The sequence below is a fragment of the Poecilia mexicana genome, unplaced genomic scaffold, assembly GCF_051168715.1.
Source record: "Poecilia mexicana isolate PSO_F unplaced genomic scaffold, ASM5116871v1 scaffold_5, whole genome shotgun sequence".
NCBI classification, from domain to species: domain Eukaryota; kingdom Metazoa; phylum Chordata; class Actinopteri; order Cyprinodontiformes; family Poeciliidae; genus Poecilia; species Poecilia mexicana.
In genome coordinates, this window is record NW_028263374.1 from 27,127,277 (window position 1) to 27,147,671 (window position 20,395).

A 20,395-nucleotide genomic window follows, 5' to 3' on the forward strand; every position below is an offset into this window, starting at 1 on the left:
TGCGTTGTATTGATTAAATTTAACAGAATTTGATCTCTAGTATGAAAAGAAACATGTTCCAGCTTTTGATCATCTGTGATTTTATAGAATAAACGGTGGGTTTGGACGTCTGCTGCCTTTGCGATAAACCTGTGGAGACCTGTATGCATAAACGCATTAATGTAATTCCAGGGATATCGATGGTTACAGGTGCATTTCAGTAAATTAAAACATTACATTACATTAAAAAGTTGATTGATTCAATTTTTTTTTCAACCATGAAAGGGGTACCTTGCAATGGATAATGAAAAAGAAGATAAAAAGCATTTTCTTTGGAGAAAAAAAACTTAAATTATATTTAAAAATGCAAAAATAAAAAATTCAAAATAAATGATTCTAAAAAAAATGCCGTTAAAAAATATGATTTTAACAGGAAGAAACTTCCAGCAAAACCTGTCATGAGTTTTATCAATCACAACAAAAAATTAGCTTAAAACATTTTGAGCTCACTTGTGATAACCGTTCATCAGCAAACTTTCTTTAAGTGTCGTGTCTCTATAATTCCATAATAATCTCTCTTCACATAATTTTCGTATAACTAAAAATCATTTTGTGGTGTCTGAGTCAGCAATAGAGCTTCAACGTTTAACAGAAAATAACTTCACACATTTAGGAAGAAGCTTCATTCATTTAATTTATTAAGATGCTACATAGTCCAACCAAGTCAGGTTGGGTTTTTTTTTCGTTATTTTATTTTTTTTACACCAGACTACTCGACTAAGAATTTTAATCATCTTCTCAGATATACTTTTTATTTATATACATACAAAACAGTTTCTTGAGTGCTTACAATGATCACGGTGATGTTCGGAGACTTCAGGAAGGTTCAGCGTGGAACATTTTACAACCACGCCCGAATCCGTTAGTGTTCACACATAACTGCTTTATTTGGTCAGTCCCATACGGTGAAATTTACAGCATCAGAGTCAAATTTACACATTTGATTACAGAGTTATAATCTGGTGTTTTTAAAAGTGCCAAACATTCGGATGCTCCAAACGGGATGGAACTAAAGAACAACTTTGTGGAAACACTAGAGACTGAACTGTAGCTCCGGTCTGCTCTGCCCTCCCTCCAAAGCACAAAGTGATCCTCAACCCAAAAACCTCACAGAGATACAGTAAAAACACAAACTCATGTTTATTTCCACTTACTTACCCACCAATCAGATCCATATCAACGTTCCCTCCACTCAACAGAAGAAAAAAATAGAACATTTCTGACATTTTCTTTATTTCTCAGCAAATGTGAACTGAAAGAAAGTTTTTGTTAACCTTTTTCTGATTATTTCATTTGTACAGATGAAGATAAATATCACCAGCTGCTTATTTTTCCTTCAAAGAATGACAACTAAAAATAAGACGCTCGTCTACCACAGAATATGGATTTGAAGATGATTTGTGAACATGGTCCCCCACGTCATAGCCTGACTGCATTCATTCTCTGCTGCCATTCAGACATCAAATCAGCTGCAGAAGAATCCGTGATCCTTTTCAGTTTAGTGCATTACATTGTTTGTGATGCAATGCAGAGATGATGAATTCACAAAAATAACAGAAAAAAAACTCAACAAAGGTGTGTATTTTTTTTGTTTGTTTTTTAACATGCAATTTGCCAGAAATAAAACAGAATGTCAACAAATGTCAATGAGACGGAGGAAAACAAGAACTGAAAAAGGTAGTTTCTCCATCACATTCGGGACCCTGATCCTGCTGATGTCAGGGAAAGCCATCTGATCTCCTTCAGTCTATTATGTACTGTAATTGTACCTCCATCTTGGCCTGAGAATAACTTGCCCCAACAGGTCACAAGGCAAAGCTTTCATATCGATTTACAGAAACGATCCAAACGCCACTTCAGTTTGCTGAAATACTTTTGACTGCTTTACCTCCTACCAAAGAAAAAAATATATATATATAACATAAAACAAAAAAAAAACTGCAAGAAAAAAAGGACAAAGGAGGAAGAAGGAGAAAAAAAACAGCAATTAAATTGTGCAAATCTACAGTCAAATAACAAAAGCAATTAAATTAGATTCAAAAGTCCAGATGCAACACTCATGTGAACGCATGCAAACATCCTCCTCTGACAAGCGAGGATGTGGTGAGCAGTGATCGACAGGTGGCGGGAATAAATTAGGGCAACAAAAAATAAAAAGGGCATGAGGAAATAAAACACCCGTTGTAGTGTTTCTTACACATATCAAAGCTGTTCCAAAATCAAAGACGAGATTTTACAAAGCCTTCGACTGGAGAAGACTCTGTTGTAGCCCCGTGTGCGACCTCTGACCTTTTGGGTCCTCCCTTCCTTTAAAAACAGGGTTCCACCGGAAGGAAAAGCATGATTTACTGTGCGGTGGAGTCATCACATGTCGGAGAAGACTGGCTCTGGCGTGCATCAATTAGAAAAAGAAACGACAATCTAATCGAATAAAACGACATTCGCACAGCTGCAATCTGACCCGGTCGCATCGACGCTATCTCGCACGTTGTTAGAAGACTCTCTGAACTGAATTACCAGTTAAATGATGAATCTGTTTCCCCACCAACCCCTGAAACAAATCATCTGAATACATGAAACTTTGGGAAGAAGGCCAGAAGGATTATGTGATGATTACAGAGGTGTTTGTTCTTAAGATGAGTCATTTTTTCCCTCTTTGTCTCTCATAGATTACCGTTTTAAATTTAAACTTTTTACATAAATGGGACTGAATCAAAACTAGTACCGCCCCGCCCCACCCGCCCCCACCCAGCAAATATGGCATTCTGATCCAAAAATCCAAGATCCTGTGTGTATTTTCATCCACCATGAAAGCATGCTGCGGCTGACCGAAGTGCTGCGCTCTACAACATCAACTTCCCCACGATGACGCCGACGGTGAAGAAGAGGAGGATGAGGGCCACGGAGCGGGCGCTCAAGCCTTCCTCCCTCTTCATGGAGCCTGAGGCATGCTGGGATGACATGATGTTGCTCTTCCCCATCCGGAAACCGTCATCTTCCTGCAACAGGTTGGAGGAGGAAGAGAAACGGAGGAAGAGGTTAAAAAAAAACTGTACAGTTTGTTAATCAGTTGGGTAATGAATGGATTTTAATGATTCAATGAATTTCCTGTTTTTGAAGTTTTATTTTTAGGAAAAAGTGGATTTTTTTTCCCTACTAATGTCCTCTTTGGGTTTCCATAGTTCAGAGTGAGGTCAGCATCTTGTGCAGCTTCTATTAACTACAACTCTACAACAAAGTGTTAGGGCCAGGCTGCAATTATTTTTATCAACTACAAGAATAAAGTTAAAATGTTAGGAAAATAATTTAATTTGTAACTTTATGAGAACTCTGACACAAAAAACAACAAAAACTAAAATGAGGAATGCTGAGCATTTTGGTTAAAGTTTTATAGATAACTTAGTATTCAGAATATACTTAATAGAAAAACTTTATCTTTTAACAACAGAATCAAATTATTATCTGAATTCAACTATTTTAAAGAAAGATCGACACAAACCGAGGAGGTCACATCAGATCTTGGTAATAAAGATTTTTTTCTAATTAAAATAATTTTTTAATCATAATTTTGAGATAATTTTTCTGCTAATATTAGTGATGCGTTTATTGCATCGCTCATCATTTACCGTGATAAATTTCTATGAATTTTGGTGCATCGTTGTCACAATAAAATGCCAATTAACAATATTTAAAACCCTCCAAAACTGTCAATATTGTTAGTTTATTTTCTCCACTGTTCAACAGAATAATTAAATATCAATAAAATTGAAAATATGTTTAAATGCAGTTACTGTGTGCATTTAATTCACACTTTTTTATGTGACTGGTGTAGAAATGTATTATGAATGGACATGTTTTTCATGTTTTCAGAGGTATGATTGATGTAGTCACAGCCACACAGTTAGGTAAAAAAGAAATAATAAATAGTTCTTAGGGTCACATTATCACCACAAAGTATTGTGATAAAACTTTAAGTCCATATCGCCCCCGTTACTCCTAGTATATTCTTATCATAAAGCAAAAATTCTGGTAATCTGGCCCTAATACTCTGTCGGACAACTCACAGAAAGAATGATTAAAACGAAAGCCACTTTTTGAAAACATTTTCTGTAACTTTCTTTCTGGAAAAAAAAGAATCGGATCTGATATATATATATATATATATATATATATATATATATATATATATATATATATATATATATATATATATATATATATATATATATATATATAGGAGTATATATATATATAGGAGTATATATATATATAAAAATTCCCTTCTCACCCTCCGCGGGTGGTCTGTTTCATCCTCTGAGCTCGGGTCCTCTACCAGAGGCCTGGGAGCTTGAGGGTTCTGCGCAGTATCTTGGCTGTGCCTAGAACTGCACATTTCTGGACTGAGATGTCTGATGTTGTTCCTGGGATCTGTTTGAGCCACTGCTCCAGTTTGGGGGTGCCTGCCCCGAGGGCCCCTATGACCACAGGCACCACTGTGGTCTTCACCTTCCAGGCCTTCTCCAGTTCCTCTCTGAGGCCCTGGTATTTCTCCAGTTTCTCATGCTCCTTCTTCCTGATGTTGTGGTCACTTGGTATTGCTACATCCACCACAACGGCTTTCCTCTGTTCTTTATCCACCACCACAATGTCCGGTTGGTTCGCCATTACCATCTTGTCTGTCTGGATCTGGAAGTCCCACAGGATCTTAGCTCGGTCATTCTCCACCACCTTTGGGGGTGTTCCCCACTTTGACCTCGGGGCTTCCAGTCCATATTCGGCACAGATGTTCCTGTACACTATGCCCGCCACTTGGTTATGTCGTTCCATGTATGCTTTCCCTGCCAGCATCTTGCACCCTGCTGTTATGTGCTGGACTGTCTCAGAGGCCTCCTTGCACAACCTACACCTTGGGTCTTGTCTTGTGGTAGATCTGAGCCTCTATTGCTCTGGTGTTTAGGGCCTGTTCCTGGGCGGCCAGGATGAGGGCCTCTGTGCTGTCCTTGAGTCCAGCTTTCTCCAGCCATTGGTAGGATTTCCTGATATCAGCCACTTCAGTTATTTGTCGGTGGTACATCCCATGTAGGGGCTTGTCTTCCCATGATGGTTCCTCCAGCACCTCGTCCTCTGTTCCCCATTGTCTGAGACATTCGCTGAGCACATCGTCCATGGAGGCTTTGTCCTTGATGTATTTATGGATCTTGGATCCATAAATATATATATATATATATATATATATATATTTTAAAGTCATATCGCCCAGCCCTAGAAAAGAGTTTATTTATCAGCTCAAAGAAACAGGATCTGCTTAAAGTTTCATCCGACCCAATCCCCCGAGGAACACACAAGGCGCCAGGCTTTAACACACTTCATTTCCCAGCAGCGGGTGGGGTGGGGTCGGGGCGCTCTGTTAGTTTAATCTGAGCCGCAGGACCAGCCAACAATCGCTCTGCCTCTGGCAGGACCTTAAAGGGGAGGGATGGCGGTGATGTTAGAGAGGAGGCCGACTCTTTCTTGGCAGCCTGGTGGGAGCGTGTGTGACTCATGCCCAGCCCGACTTTTGCAGAACTCCTTTTCAAACCTTACCTCATCGATAGTTGTGACTGATAGCAGGCTCATTGATTTAAATTACTTGTTGCAAAACTGGGCTTTGAATAGCTGTCACAGGGTGGAGGGCTCTCCGCTTTCTTTGACTCAACAAGCTAATTCATTTGCTTTACTTTACCGTGATTATTAATCAGTACCAAAATGACGGTTTATTGAAGTCATATAAACTTTTGATGAAAAGTTTATTTGTTCAATCTGTCTTTCATTTAGGATGCAGGATTCATTTCTGCCATTTGGTTTTATACGCAGCACACATGAGAACATTTAGGCTCATTCATTTAAGTTGCTTTCATGATTTCTCAGACACTTCAGGTTGGGGCTGAAACAATTAATCGGATTAATCAGATTAATCTTTATTAATCTTGATTAATTGATTGTTGAAATAACTAGTTTAGTAATTGATTAATCATTACTTTGAGTGTACAGACGCAAAAAAAAAGCCATTTTCTGAGGGAGCAACATACACAGAGCAGTAATTAAACCAAAATTGTAGGAAAAATCAGTAGATTTTGAATTTAAGATAAAAAAAATTTGTCTGAAAATATGTTCTACACAAAACTCATCAAGTGGCGTAGTTTTAGTTTCACCTGATTCACATTATTAAAAAACTCTCAAGCACCTTTTGCTCTCCATTTATCAGTTAATGAATCCAAAAATAATCAGTCAAAAAGAAACAGCCAAACTTTTCATATATTGATGTTAGAAGCTGTTTTTCAGCTCCTGGTGCATCCTTTGCTGCAAATAATAAAACATACACTAAAGGAATATTATGTTATTGCATCTTAGGCAATAAATTATTTTCTTATTTAAAAAGCAATTGAATTATTTGTTTATTTCCATCTTTTAATGTGTTTCTAATGTTGTGTAAAAGAGTTAAGTGAAAACTATACAGACTGTGCCAAACTTTTTATCCAATTATCAGATCAGATTAATTGATTAATCAATTACTAAAATAGTCATTGGCTGCATAAATATGAAAAGACCTTCTCTTAGCAATATCTGAATATATGACCGATGGTTTATTTCAGTGATGAAACATTAAGTTTCCTGAAAACAAACAAAAATAAACAAAAAATATATTTAAATAAAGTGTTTCACATACATTGTTTTGTGTTTTCCACATATATACATAAATAACATGACATTTCTTGGATCGATACTCATAATGCCATTAATAAAAGTAGAAAAACTCCCTTAAAAACAAAAAGGAACATAAGACAGATCTAAAAGATCCCTTTAGCTGATGTAATGCTAGCCAAGATCTTATTTGAGATGGTCTTGATGGAAGGATGGATGTCAACCAGTCTTCCTAAGAAATGTTGAAAAAAGACTAAGATGGACTTGGACAGACTTAACATTAATGCAGTCCAGTGTTTGAAACCAACTCTAAATAACTGAGCTCGTTATATTTTATCATTTGACACTCTGGTTTGAAAAACCAACATTATTTAGTCTGGATGTTTCAGTCTAAACAATGAGTGGTTTTATTCGTCAAATTGTACTTTTGGGGAGATAAGCACTCACATTTTTCATTCCACAACAAAGAATAAATTTTAAGCCACAATTAAAACAATTTTTTAACTGTATTTAATTTCCCCTTGGGCTCAGTGAAGTATTTTTTGAATTGAACAAACTCAAGTTTCCTGTCTCTCTATTGACTTGTGAGCCTTTGAGAAATGGACCAAAACAAGAGAAACGAGGAGGACGAGAAGGAATGAAGTAATTCTTGTCTTTCGAGTTGTTTTACTCACTCTAATCTGTTTGTTTTCTTCCCGTAGCCTTTGAGCCTCCATCTGCAGCCTCTTGCACTCCTCCATGAAATTTTTTACTTCTCCGTCGTTCAGGGTGGAGCTCAGCGACTTCACGGGCAGCGCAGATGACTCCGACTTCAGCAAGCTCGACGACATCTTATTGGACTCCATATCGTGCTGTAAGTGGGTTACGGAGGGTTGATGCAATCAGTAAACTGGTGCTAAAATGTTTACACCGACATTCCCAACAACGTCTTAGTCGCCTGGCATGAAGTTAGAACCATCTGTTTACATTTGGGAACTTTAACACTGTTCATTTACAGCAGTAGAAAGACACAGACACCTCTGTAGGAGAGTTCACCCAGGAGTGCCTTTCATAAGAGGATCAAGCTGGTTTCCATCACCATTATGTCTGCTTAAAACACTCCATGGCACACAGCCCCTACTGGGAGCCCAGCAAACGTCTCATGTAGGTCATAACTAATTCAAAACAACTACTGAAGGCTGTTTTTGCTCCCTGCGTGCAATAAGCTGTTAGACTAAGCTGCTATCTCTGATGAAACGCCGTGTCTACAGCTGAACGGAATCAGGTGGCCAAGGAAGAACCACAACAAAAATAAACTACATGTGAGACTAAAACAAAGTGACTTTCTTAAAGGCCGTTGGAGTTAAAGTGTGGTTGTTGCAAGAAAAGGTGAAGAAACACAAGAGGAAATGGAAAAATAATTGACAACCAGAACTTGTAATTTTGAAAAAGAAACTTGAGAGTGTAAAAAGAAAATAAATATGCAGCCTCTCCTTGTAAACGTATGTATTAGGTGTTGTAGATGTGCTGGAAGGAAAGAAATGTTAAATAAAAATATACCGTAGTACAACAGTTTGAATTATATGTAATGACACAATCAGCATGCACAATAAAACAAAGCAAAAAGTACAAGAGCTGACCGTTTTTTCATTCTCTGTTGGCATCTCAAAAACACATCTCAGCTTAGAGTCCATCAACTCCTCTGGCTTTGCTTCTTTCCACTGCAGACAGAAAAATATAGGGAATATTTTAAACTATAAACTCATTGGTAAGAAACTTGTGATATTAGACAACACATGTCTCCTAATAAGCTGAAGGCTTATTAAACAATTAGTATGATAAATAACCAGAGTTATGATGAACAGCCAGCAGCACAAGAAATATTACATTAGCAAAATGAACCAAATTATTACAGACACAGACTGTTAAAAATCACTTATTTTATATTAGACAGATTTAAAATAATGATAATAATAATAATAATGATTATATATATATATATATATATATATATATATATATATATATATATATATATATATATATATTTGTACCATAACAAAAAATTATTAATATTGGTATTATTAATAACCAATAACAATTACATTGACATTTCTTTGAACCAAAACTGGTAAACAAAATGTGTGTTTTGTTTATGAAAAGCACAAATTTAGGCTTATTAATATTATAATTTGCAATGGTTGACACACTTCTGCTAATGCGCTAACAGCGGAGCTAATTTTTTATTTAGCGCTTCTGCTAAGTTTGAATGAACAGATAAATCGCCTGCGATTTCCTTAATTTTGGATGATACTCGCGTGAGAAACCAATCATTTCTACCACAGCAAAGGTTTGAAAATCAGCCGATGTCACTGTTTTATTGTTTTTATACAAACAAACAAAAATGATCCTGTAATGGTTTAAGTGTTTTTAATGTGTTTTCCACATATGCAGAACAAGAAAATGCAGGAACAGTTTAGATAATATTCCCAAACTACAGCCAAAGAATGATGAAAAACACTTACCACTCCCTCCATGTCAGTCATGTCAGGAGGCGCTAGCATGGACTGGACCATAAACTTGTGCTTACTTTTTTCATTTGGGTCGTATTCAAAGGGTTGCAACATGACTGAAAAACAAAAGGACAATCAGTGACAGAACAAATGAGCAAAACAGCACTGTAGCTTATCTGAGTCACAATACATTTCAGGTTGGCTTTAGGGATTTTTGAAGCCACAGCAGTAAATCTGAAAAGAAATTTGGTTGGAGATGAAAGAAGAAAGTCACAGTTGTTTTCAATATGATAGTTTTTCATTTTCTTTTATTTGAACTGACAACATTTATTGAATATGATGAGACATAATGGTGCTTGATTTAAAAATCCCTTCCTATATGGAAGTGATGCAACCAATAAATCAGCCAGCAGCTGAAATCAGACAGTTTTTTTCTTGTTAATGTTTGACAGATTAGACAGAAATATCTGTGTTTTCCCTGCTAAATAAATGCATTTCATGAACTGAGGTTGAGAATAAAAATATAAATGATTCTAAAATCACAGAACCACAATTTCCAACATGTCATTGTTTGTCACACAAATATGATGTAATGTTCCTAAGACAAAAAAGTACATGCACTAAACCCAAAATATGTACAAACTATTTAAAATTATAACCAGGCATTGTACTTTTTCAGCATTACTACATGGTTGTATCAATTCTTTTTAGAAAAAGAGTACTTTTTTTTTTACATTTTATTGCTTTACTTTTTTAGTTTCTATTGTCAGGCCAAAGTCACAGCAATGGTGCATGATAGTTCTGTGGGTTGATCAAAACAAATATACATTTTTTTTCTTATTTTCTTCTTTTTATAAAAAATGTTTTAATCAAAAAAGTAAAAGGAAAGGAAGAAAAACAAAGTAATGCTGAACCCTTCCCCCCACACAGCATGACTATTGTTTTCACACCTCTAGTTAATTCATGGAAATCAAAAATAGAATTTATTTTTGCATCAACAGATAAAACGGAACAGCAGACATTTGTTACAGCTTGAAATGTCCATCATGTCTACATAAAAGTCAAAGGCTTTGAGACTGCTTGAACAGCATGGAGAAAGTGGTGAATATGACTCGTTTCTGTTACCATGATGATGATACAGTGACGGACCGACAGATACCCCTGGGGCTAATCTTTCTAACAACTTTGAAGCCTTTTTCCTTCCGAGCATTACATATCGGCCTAACAAAAAGCAGGTGTGGAGAACATTTCTCCTCAGCCTCTCGCTTTATCAGTCCTCCTAGTATTTGATGTCACCAAGAAGGTATTTTAAAGCTGTAAAAATGATTTACAGTAATCACTTACTCGTGTCGTCAAACGGAGGTCTGGAAAGATGAAAATGGTTATAAATGGAGGATAATTTACCTCCCTTGACTCCAACTTTTAAATCAAGATGTAATCAGAAGCCATATTTCTACATCAGTGCTGACTACGTCCTCGATGCTTGTGGGATTATTATTTTTTCATTATTACTTTTATTATAATTTCACTGAAAACAAATGACCTGTATTCAAAGCTGGCCTGGATATCAGCATGACTTTCATATATGGCACATGCCAATGCTCCCAAGAGCAGAGTTGTGCACCATTTCAGCAATCAATGTGGCTCAACATTGCAAATCAGAAACAGACGGCATGAACAGATTGAGAATGTCCTGTTTCAGTCAGACCCAATTTGCACAACCATCTAGCTTGAGTCCGCTGGGACAACACCAGAGAATGGAGGCAGTAAAGTATGAATGCATTTTAGAGTAACAAAGGAGAGTGTTAAAAAGGTTGTTTGAGATGAGAAAAAAGTCACAAGACTTCAAAAAGAGCTTCTTTTTTAAGTTGTGTTATTTATTGCTCTAGTCTAATGCCAGAACTATCACTTTGTAAAACTCTCAGGAGCTAAAAGTAGCAAGCACAGCAAAGGCAGCTGGGTAAACAACAACCATTAAAAGAAGCCCTCAAAAAAGCATCGACAGAATGGTTTACGTGTATAATTAATATTCAATACTCCACAATGACGTAAGCTGACCTCCTGAGCTAAAGCAAAATATATACAACTGATATTCTTTTAAGCTTATTTAACAGCAGATGAGGAGATACATGTCAGATCAAAAGTTACGTACATTTTGCCAAAACAGATTGAAATCTTCTCTGCTTAATCGCAGCTGCATTCAAATTTAAAAGAAAACAGTGCTGCTATGATGTGATGTCTTAGTGTAAAGCTTTATACGGATAAACTCTTAAATCAGTACGTCTATACAAGTGGAAACTGACCGACAAAGTGGCTTCTTTGCATCAACAAGTCTGTAAAATCTGAAACTGGTGCACAGAAAACACTTTCCCCCCTTCCGACAACTAAAACAATGCAGTATTTTGTTAGATAGTTGTCTAATTCACAAATAGATAATGCATGCTATTTGCTGCCATAGATAGGTGCACTTTATTTTCAAAAGAACACATAACACTGGAACTGATAACTAAATAAACAAAGCAACCAAAAACAAAACTAAAATGGATTCTCAGTCTCCATTAACAAAAAACGTACTTGAATAAAAACTAAACAACATAAAGCCAAAGTGGAAATAAATACTGCATTCAACCAAAAGAGTGCAGATTATGAAGTCTGTATACTGTATTGCCCTTCAGTAATCACTAGATTTAAATAGAGAAGATGGGACATCCGACTACCTAATGCAGTAGTTCATACTACACCATTTTTTGCCCCCATTTTGCCTTTATGACAATCTTAGATCGTTGGCCGATCTAAGATTGTCGCTGGTGATTTCGTAACCGATCGTCCTGTGTTACGGTAGATCGTCGTGGCCGCTCTGATCTAAATCAGGGGTTTTCCCCGACTGGGAGCTTAACGCTGAATGTGACAGGTAGCCAATCAGAAAGCGCGGATTCTCCTCCGTGTTTTCTGAGGGGAAATTATGGAGGAGAATCCCAAACAGCTGACACGGCGCAACCCGAAGTCCAGCGGACATCGGAGAAGATATGTGGAAACAACATTAATATTTATTCAACATTTCGTACAAATAATATAGAAATGACAAGGGGAGGAGTTGGAGCCAAATTGCTACCACAGTCGATAAACCCGGTAACTTTTCATCTGTTCTTCGTTAACGTGACATAAATAGGTTATAATGATTTTCATTCAGTCAGGATTTTACGCTGACTCTAGCCTCATGCATCACAGGTAGATTCTAGTAAAGCATTGATTAATGCCCCATTTTAAATTAGTTAACTGGACTTGTAGCCATAATTTTGTGCCAGGTGGCTGGACACCACACGGCACGATCGAAACCGATAAAACAGTTACCTAGATTTTCTGTCGGCTAATGTGTCTTTCAGGTTTTGAAAATGGGCCGACAACTCGTGTAGTGTCCGCTGGACATTACACTAAGGAAATGAGGAAGGGAGGGTCAGTGCAGAGCACCGGAGTTGAGCCTTTTTTCATTCAGTGTCATCAACAGAAAGAAAAAAACGGCAGGAAGAGACGATAAAGCCGATAATTAAAATGAGGTCAATAGGTTTAATTTATCGTGCAATTAATTGATTTATCGTTTATCGCGACAGGCCTAGGCACAATGCCTTTACTCCCCTGATTATGTGCTTCTGAGACTGTCCTATTCAATTAAATCTGAAAGGGAAATAAGTACTGACTACACAGAAATAACCTGCAACTCATCGCCTTCCACTTTATACGTTGAACTTTGTTATGAAAATATATTTGACTTGAAATGGAGCTAGTACGGCCTCTGATTATTAGAAAACATCAGACATGACTCGGAGACTTTTGAGCTGATATATTGAGTAAATATCTACTCAGATCTCGGCTTGGACAGATGAATCAGTGTCTGGTTCAGTCAAAACAAAAGGCCCACAGGAAATAAATGCAAGGACAAGCTAATGAAATGATAACAGTATCCAGAGCTGCATATACTGTGTCATAAAAACATTCACAATGAGCTACATACATTTTAATAGTTGTGGATATGAAAGATGTTTTTACATGGTCAAGTTAGACTTTTCCATTTAGAAGATGTTAACACCAATCATGAACAACATTCTTGTGGTCGCAGTCAAACTCAGCATACAGTTACAGCAAAGAGGTATATATAATTATATTAGGGCTTGGACTTTAATGGATTAATTTTGATTAATTATTTCGATACATTTCAACCCGTTTATGTAATTAATGGCTTACAAAAATTGTATTTATTTTTATTTGTATGTTTCTGGTACACCTATAAATCTGACACACAAGCAACATGCACAAACAACTCAGTCAATTTGAATTAAATTTAGTAGAGAAAGCCTAGCCAAATATGATTTGAGATAGACAGTATAGATAATATTTTACCATTTTTACTTTTAAAGGTATGGAAGACCTTAAATCCATCTGGATGTATCCATCAAAACAATGTGCTCTGTTTTTAATAAGTACATTTTCTGAAATGCAAGAATCCACATTTCACGGTTCTGTCAACTGCAGTGCTTTAAAAACACCATGTAAGCCTGAGTACTTGCTGGGAAAAGAAACTGGTTACAGAGCACACCTTTAAGTTTGCCAACGAAATTCTGTTCTGAGGCAAGAAATCCTGTTTTGTGACTCCAAGTTGACCCTTTTCAGCCTAATAAGGGTAATGAATGATGGACTCAGCTTGTCACCTACTGTTGACAGCGAGCAGCAGTAACTCAGTCTGGGGTTGTTGACACCAGATAGGGGAGGCTGTAAAATGAGCATCTGGTTGGGGTGTCACAGTATGGAAACATTCATCTCTTTACTACAGAGCGAGTGGAAAAGCAGCCTGGTAGAACTCGGTGTACTACCTGGCTTTTTGGAGGAAATCTTTTGGAAATATCCTTTAAAATTTCCCATTGTTACACAATATTTAAAAAACAAACAAAAACCTTTTTTTGAAGGGAAATTTTGTTTACAGAGACATCACAATCAATTTTATTTATAGTCTTGGTTGCGAGGTGTTTTTATTCCCTTTTTATTTATTGTTTTTGATTGTGTTTTATTGTGGAAATCTGAAATGTCTTCCAATTCCAGTGTTAAGTGCCTGTTACAAAATTAAAGTTTTTAAGTTTCTGAGAGGGTGAACTTGCATTAATATGTCATTATCAATGCATTATTTGAAAATTATCTCAATAATAATATTTTTTATTGTAATAATTACTGAGAAAAAAATAAATATTGTGACAATCCAAAGAGCTGTATAATTAGATACTGGTGTATTATATTATTTTATAGTTATGGACTAAATATCCAGCATTTTAATGAACTACGTTGGACTCCCAGCAGCACATACACAAGTTTGATTGACAGCACTAAAATCCGCCTCCTGGCTCTGATTGGTTGTTTCTGGTTAGCACTGGCAGAAGGCAGAAAAGTTCATTTTTTTCACAGATTACCTGTCTCAAACTACGGTCATGATATAGAGGCTATTTTAACAAATAAAATAAAATAAAGTTACATATGCATAGTTGAAGCCATCTTTGAACAACTGCAAAAGCTAACACCCACTCCTGAGGGCACAACCAATCAGCAGCAAGGAAAATAAATGGTGTTCCTGGACTGGCTGCTCTGCAAACACCAGCCAATAGCATGTTAAGTACAATCGCACCTACATATTTCAGTTTTTTACGCTGCATTCTCTTTTGATTTACAATGAAAAAAAATCCAAGAATAAGCAAATTCGGAGTCACATTGCAGAGAAAAATTTACCATAACGCTGGGGTTCACTGAAACTTGTAGGAAAATCTAACAAACAAGTCAGTACTACTAATTTATCCTTACCAGAGACATTGATTGAGGTGCCTGCATCAATGATGCCGCTGTTGGGCCGCACACAGTACCGGCGAGGCGCTGTCGTCTTGACCTTAAAACATACATTCCTGTCTGTAGGGTTGGAGAGCTTAAGATTTGTGGTGACCACATCTGAAAACGGACCTGAGAGAAAAGTAAACAGAAGAGGCCCGTAAAAATATGAACTTTACGTAATCTTAATGGTTGGAAAAATAAGAGAAAAAAGAAGAGAGAAATAATTTCCAGGAAGAAACACATAAACTAAATCTGCAGAAAGATTCTTTTTAATTTAAACCTGGGGAGGTTATGATTTGAGCGACCACACAAACGGGTTTATACCATTCCTTGGTCAGATTACTGCAATGCCAAATGCTAGAAAAACAAGACAAATCAAAAAAGACAGATGGAGAATAAACTGTAACTGGCACGCAAAGTCAAAAGGTTCATAACGTCTTTAAGCTACACAGTAAAAAAAAAAAAAAATGAGCCAAAGCAAATGATCAAGATTCATCAGAATATACATCCATCATTTACTGCTGCAGGGGAAACACCAGCAACAGAAAAACAGTCAAACAACAAAAGACCATTTCAAACAAATACATGTTTTAATAAACTGGACTGAAAAGTATCTGTAATCCAGAAAAATAAATCCATAAATCACATTCTCCTTTTATGGTAAAACCTAAAAACAGGACAGCTAGAGCACTTTGGCTTCAATTAACTACAGGCAACATTACAGATGCAGCCCACATCTCTCCAAGGCTCTCCAAGGCCAGCTGCATTAGGTTGCACAGATTTGTCAATAACGCAGAAAACTAGAGTTCCTGGGAAAACAAAAAAAAAAACGGTGCTAAACCTGAAAGAGATGGTGAAGCTTTAATTATTCATATAGATTGCAAAACAGGATCAACATTGTTCTTGTAACAAAGTTAAATCCTAAATGTAGAACAGACAGAAACGCAAATGAAAATTTCATGAATAAATAAAATTCGAGTCAAATTACAGTTTACATCCTGATAAATGTGGGGCTGACAGAAAGCTTTCAGGCCCTTCGAGCTCTTTTTCTCATCCGTCTACACAAAATTCATAACTATAACAAAGCAAAAATGTGGATTAGTAGTAGTCTGGTATCAATTTAATTAAAATAAAACAGAATTATACAATTTAATAACACTTTCGGAGCAGTATGAATGTCAAAACAGACATTAATGCATACTTCACAAAGAAATAAGACTTTATTTAGAGTTCAAGTTAACCAAGTTGAATTACTCTGATTTTTCCTGTCTTATATAAAAGCAGAGGCAGCATCAAAAATACTATAGCACCAGAAAGGGATACATGCAACGTTATCAATAATACCAATTTATTTGTCACATTTAAAGGAAATCATGGACTGTAATGCAGTCAAAAGTCAAAATACAGCTGAAGACATGAAAATAACACCACTGATAACAGCAGAGCACTGTCTATTACTTCTCTGTTCAGTAGATAAGGATTTAACACTAATAATAAGTAAACACTAACAAATGTTGAGCTCACATGGGAGCTGACAAGTAGAGCAGCTGTGGGAACCTACTCTGCTGATTAAAACAAAAAATATGATGAAATATATCCAGGAACAAAACAGGCATGTTGCTGGATACATTTTCAATGGCCAGATCCTTTACAAAACAAACTAAACCTTTTGTACAAACCAGATCCTTGTTTACACATTGGATCTGGTTTGCCCATCTGGACCCAAAATTAATACATAAAGGACATAAAGGACATTACTACTTCTAAGTGTTGGCTTATCTATGGATTAGCTATATGAAAAAATTAGCTCTAAATCGATACTAAATTCCTGGCTTCTTACTCGTTTTAATATAATTAAGAGAAAGAAAATATTGTTATACAGTTGTTGAACATATTCTGAGGCACAGAGGCAACCCTGTGCTTTAAAACAGGTTTCCACAGAATCAAAAAATGGTGGAGTATTTTTCATTATCGAGTTTCAACTCTAATTGTGTTAATTAATCCTAACAACTCCGTTCAGGTTGCATTTTCTTTGGTTAGTAGGAATATGTTTTCATGTTATATAAGATAATAATCATGCCAATTCAGAATTATTTCCATTAGGGTGAATAATATTCATTTTTCTCATTCTGAAACATAGCATACTAAACCCATCAAATGTTTTTGTCCAGCTTTTGTTCACACTGGACAAAAGCTGCATTGAAATGAATACAATACAAAGCAAAAACAAACAACGTCTCCTTGGAAACTTATCAGCAAACTAAATATCTCTTCACTTTCTGCACAAACAGCATTGATTTGTTGAAATGCTTTCTACATTGGCAGAGAACCAAAACTGAAACGAGTACCTCCCAAAATAACAGTGATAAAGGCAATTCATAACTGACTAAGCAACAATAAAAAGTCTAGATGAAGTAGAAAGATCATACATACAGTTTGCAGGCTAACAGTTTTCAAATGTAATGTTTAACTTCTAGAAGACTATTTTAAAATACACATATTTGTAATAAAGTCCTTATTTATTTATTTTTAGCTAACTACCACAAAGTTAATATATTGTATCAACAGTAATCCTCATCTGCAGATCTTCTATGATGTGAAAAATGTTACAGCTTACAAAATACTATTTGTTTTCCTATTTAACAATTATAAATTACTCCCACTGCTCAAATCAAATATGTTTTATCATACCAGACGTCTATAGAAGCAGCTACTTTGAGGATAAGATTTGAAACTGAGTAAAGCAAACATTTACTGAGAAAAACATGGACATATACCACGAGATAAGATAAAGTTCCAGATCAGCAAACATCATCAGCTACTGATACTTCCCTTCTTTTCTGAGCAAAGACAAAAGGTAAATTCACACCTTCATAATCTTTGTTTGACATCTAAAAATAAACTTAATTGAAACAATCCAAACTACTGTAACACCTGATCTACTTCTTCCTGGAAGCAGCTTTGGGTCTAATTCAATTTATGAAAACCATAAATAAAAGCTGAAGACTATTATGAAAAAATTATATTTAAGAAAACACAATACATAGCTGGATCTTACAGTCAAGTTTTTTCCCTTAGATACGCATTACTAATGTTAGTGCTGACAATAAAACAGTTTAAAGGTGAGAAAGTTCAGTTCTTGATTGTTTAGGATATTTAATCGAGAGGTCATGCACAAAGCTAAACGGCCTAAACTTTATTTACGGGGTTTTCACACTGTGTGCCTAGAGAACTACTTGGGGATTAATTATGAGCATGTGATTTGTGGTTATTACCTCGTGTGCTAAGACTGAAATCTTTCTGTCTTGCACAGAACCATAGATTAAGACAATTAAATAAAAAAAAAACCCAGCAAAATCATGTGCAAAGGTTTTAAGACTTATAGGATTACATTGTTGCCCACAGTTATAAAAAAAAACAATTAAAACTGTAAAAAAAAAAAAAAAAAAGCGGCTTTGTAGGAGTGGTTGCTGTTTTTACTGCCTGGCATTACTTCTGGGAGGCTGTAAGCACAAAAAAATAAGAAAATGCCTTGCAAGCTGATGTCAAATGCATCAACAAAAATAGTGCCACTTTAAATAATGATTGTGACTAGCTGAACCACAAAAAAGGTTATGATTGAGGCTTTACAGCTTTTGTACAACACTGTAAACTATGCGAGAGGTTGCTTCGAGTCAAAAATATGACAGTGTGATAGATATACATAGTGTAAAAGTTGTGCAAATGTCAAAATCTGGGCTTTTTTCAATAAATAAAATCATGATATGTTTTATATGCTGATATACCAATAATCTCATTGATAAGACTTAATGCCTGTTTGTCATTTTCTCATTTTAAAATTCTCCATTGCCTCCTTTGTTTGGAGTCATCATTGCTAATCAAGAATGATGATTATCTATAAATCCTGGCTTAATTCTGAAATCCTAATCACCTGCACATTGAAAATGAATTACATACATTCCTTTGTGTAGTTGATAAAATAAGATGTTCATTAAATATGTCCTCAACAAAATTGCAATAATAGTGCAAAAAGACAAATGTAACAATAATGAAACAATTTCATTGATATTTTAATTCATCTAACTGAAGACTGAGTATTAAATTGCATAGGAGCATGATTAGACTTTGTTTCTTTTGAACACATTAAAATTTCAACTTTTTGCATTTTTCATGCTAACTAAAACAATCCCTAATTAATACATTTGAATCATTCATTAAACCCATTCAAGCAAATATTTCACAATTACATGGTGGATATATTATAACTATTCTATTTTCTTTTTTTTTCTGTGTCTCTTATAAATATCTATCATTGTCTGAGCAGTTTATTTTCTTAAGCAATCAACGTTGTATCTCTTTTGTGCATTTCAAGAGCCAAAGTTTAATATCTGGAGCTGTGGCAGAGCTTTTTAATCTGCTGCAACATGCTGAAGTAGAGTACAATGAGAGTTTATGTAACATTATTTGGGCCTAAAGCAGCGTGATGTCTCTAAACCGAATACCAAGCGTGGCTAGGATGTTTGCGACTGTTGCTGGACCCTCAACAGTGAATGTTGACGGCACCGTAATGATGTTAAACAGCAGAAGCTGCCCAGTGTCCGCGTCCTGTGTGCTGTCAAGTTATTAGATGACAGCTGGCTGGCCAATCAGAAACCAGGCTAATGCTACTAAGCTATCATTGCTAGAGGTGATTTAGCTGAGGAGTATGGCATTTTACCTATTTCACAAAGCCCTATTATGCCCAAGAGAGTAACAATGCCTTCTGTAAGCTAACAGGTGTGCGTTTCATGTATGAACGCTTAAATATGATTGCTGCAGGAAAAATGAGCGACAAGGCCCAGCTAACTTCACCGTCGAAAGCTAATCCAGCTAGCAGATCACCTAGCATGAGTCCTTTCAGAAAAGCATTGGGTCTTTACAAAGCAATACTGTCAAAATACAACTGCTCTGCAGCCTCTCCCCGTTTTGATTATTCCTACACTGGACTGCCCCCCATTTTCATGCTGGCAGAGGAAGCTCCCCCTCCCCTCCTCTCGTCCACAGCCGGGGCCCTCCCCTCTTACCTCTGAATTTCAGTTCGTGCTGAGGCTCCAAGAGCAGAACCTGTTCCGGCCTGGCCATATCCCAACAACTGGAGCGGGGTTATCGCACTGCAACCGCTTCCTGACACCTAACCCCGTGTTAGGATGTTGTTAAACCTGCTAAAGGCTGCTGTTTTCTGTGAACTAGCGCTGTATATTCCGTCCCCCGCGGTCACAAGTACTACCAGAGCTGCTAAAGGCTGCTGTGATGCAGCAGGAAGGGAGTCAGCCCAGTGACGT

General features: G+C 36.3%; 1 protein-coding gene across 1 annotated transcript; it reads right to left on the minus strand.

Moving 5' to 3' along the window:
- Positions 1–763: 763 nt before the first annotated feature.
- Positions 764–20,386, minus strand: LOC106929015 (vesicle-associated membrane protein-associated protein B/C-like). The gene is made up of 6 exons (XM_015005666.2): positions 20,138–20,386; positions 15,051–15,203; positions 9,225–9,328; positions 8,340–8,420; positions 7,395–7,571; positions 764–3,038 (listed from the first exon to the last, which is right to left on the minus strand). The coding sequence occupies exons 1-6, from the start codon at positions 20,193–20,195 to the stop codon at positions 2,883–2,885; spliced, it is 729 nt and encodes a 242-aa protein (XP_014861152.1). The 5' UTR covers positions 20,196–20,386; the 3' UTR covers positions 764–2,882.
- Positions 20,387–20,395: the final 9 nt, after the last annotated feature.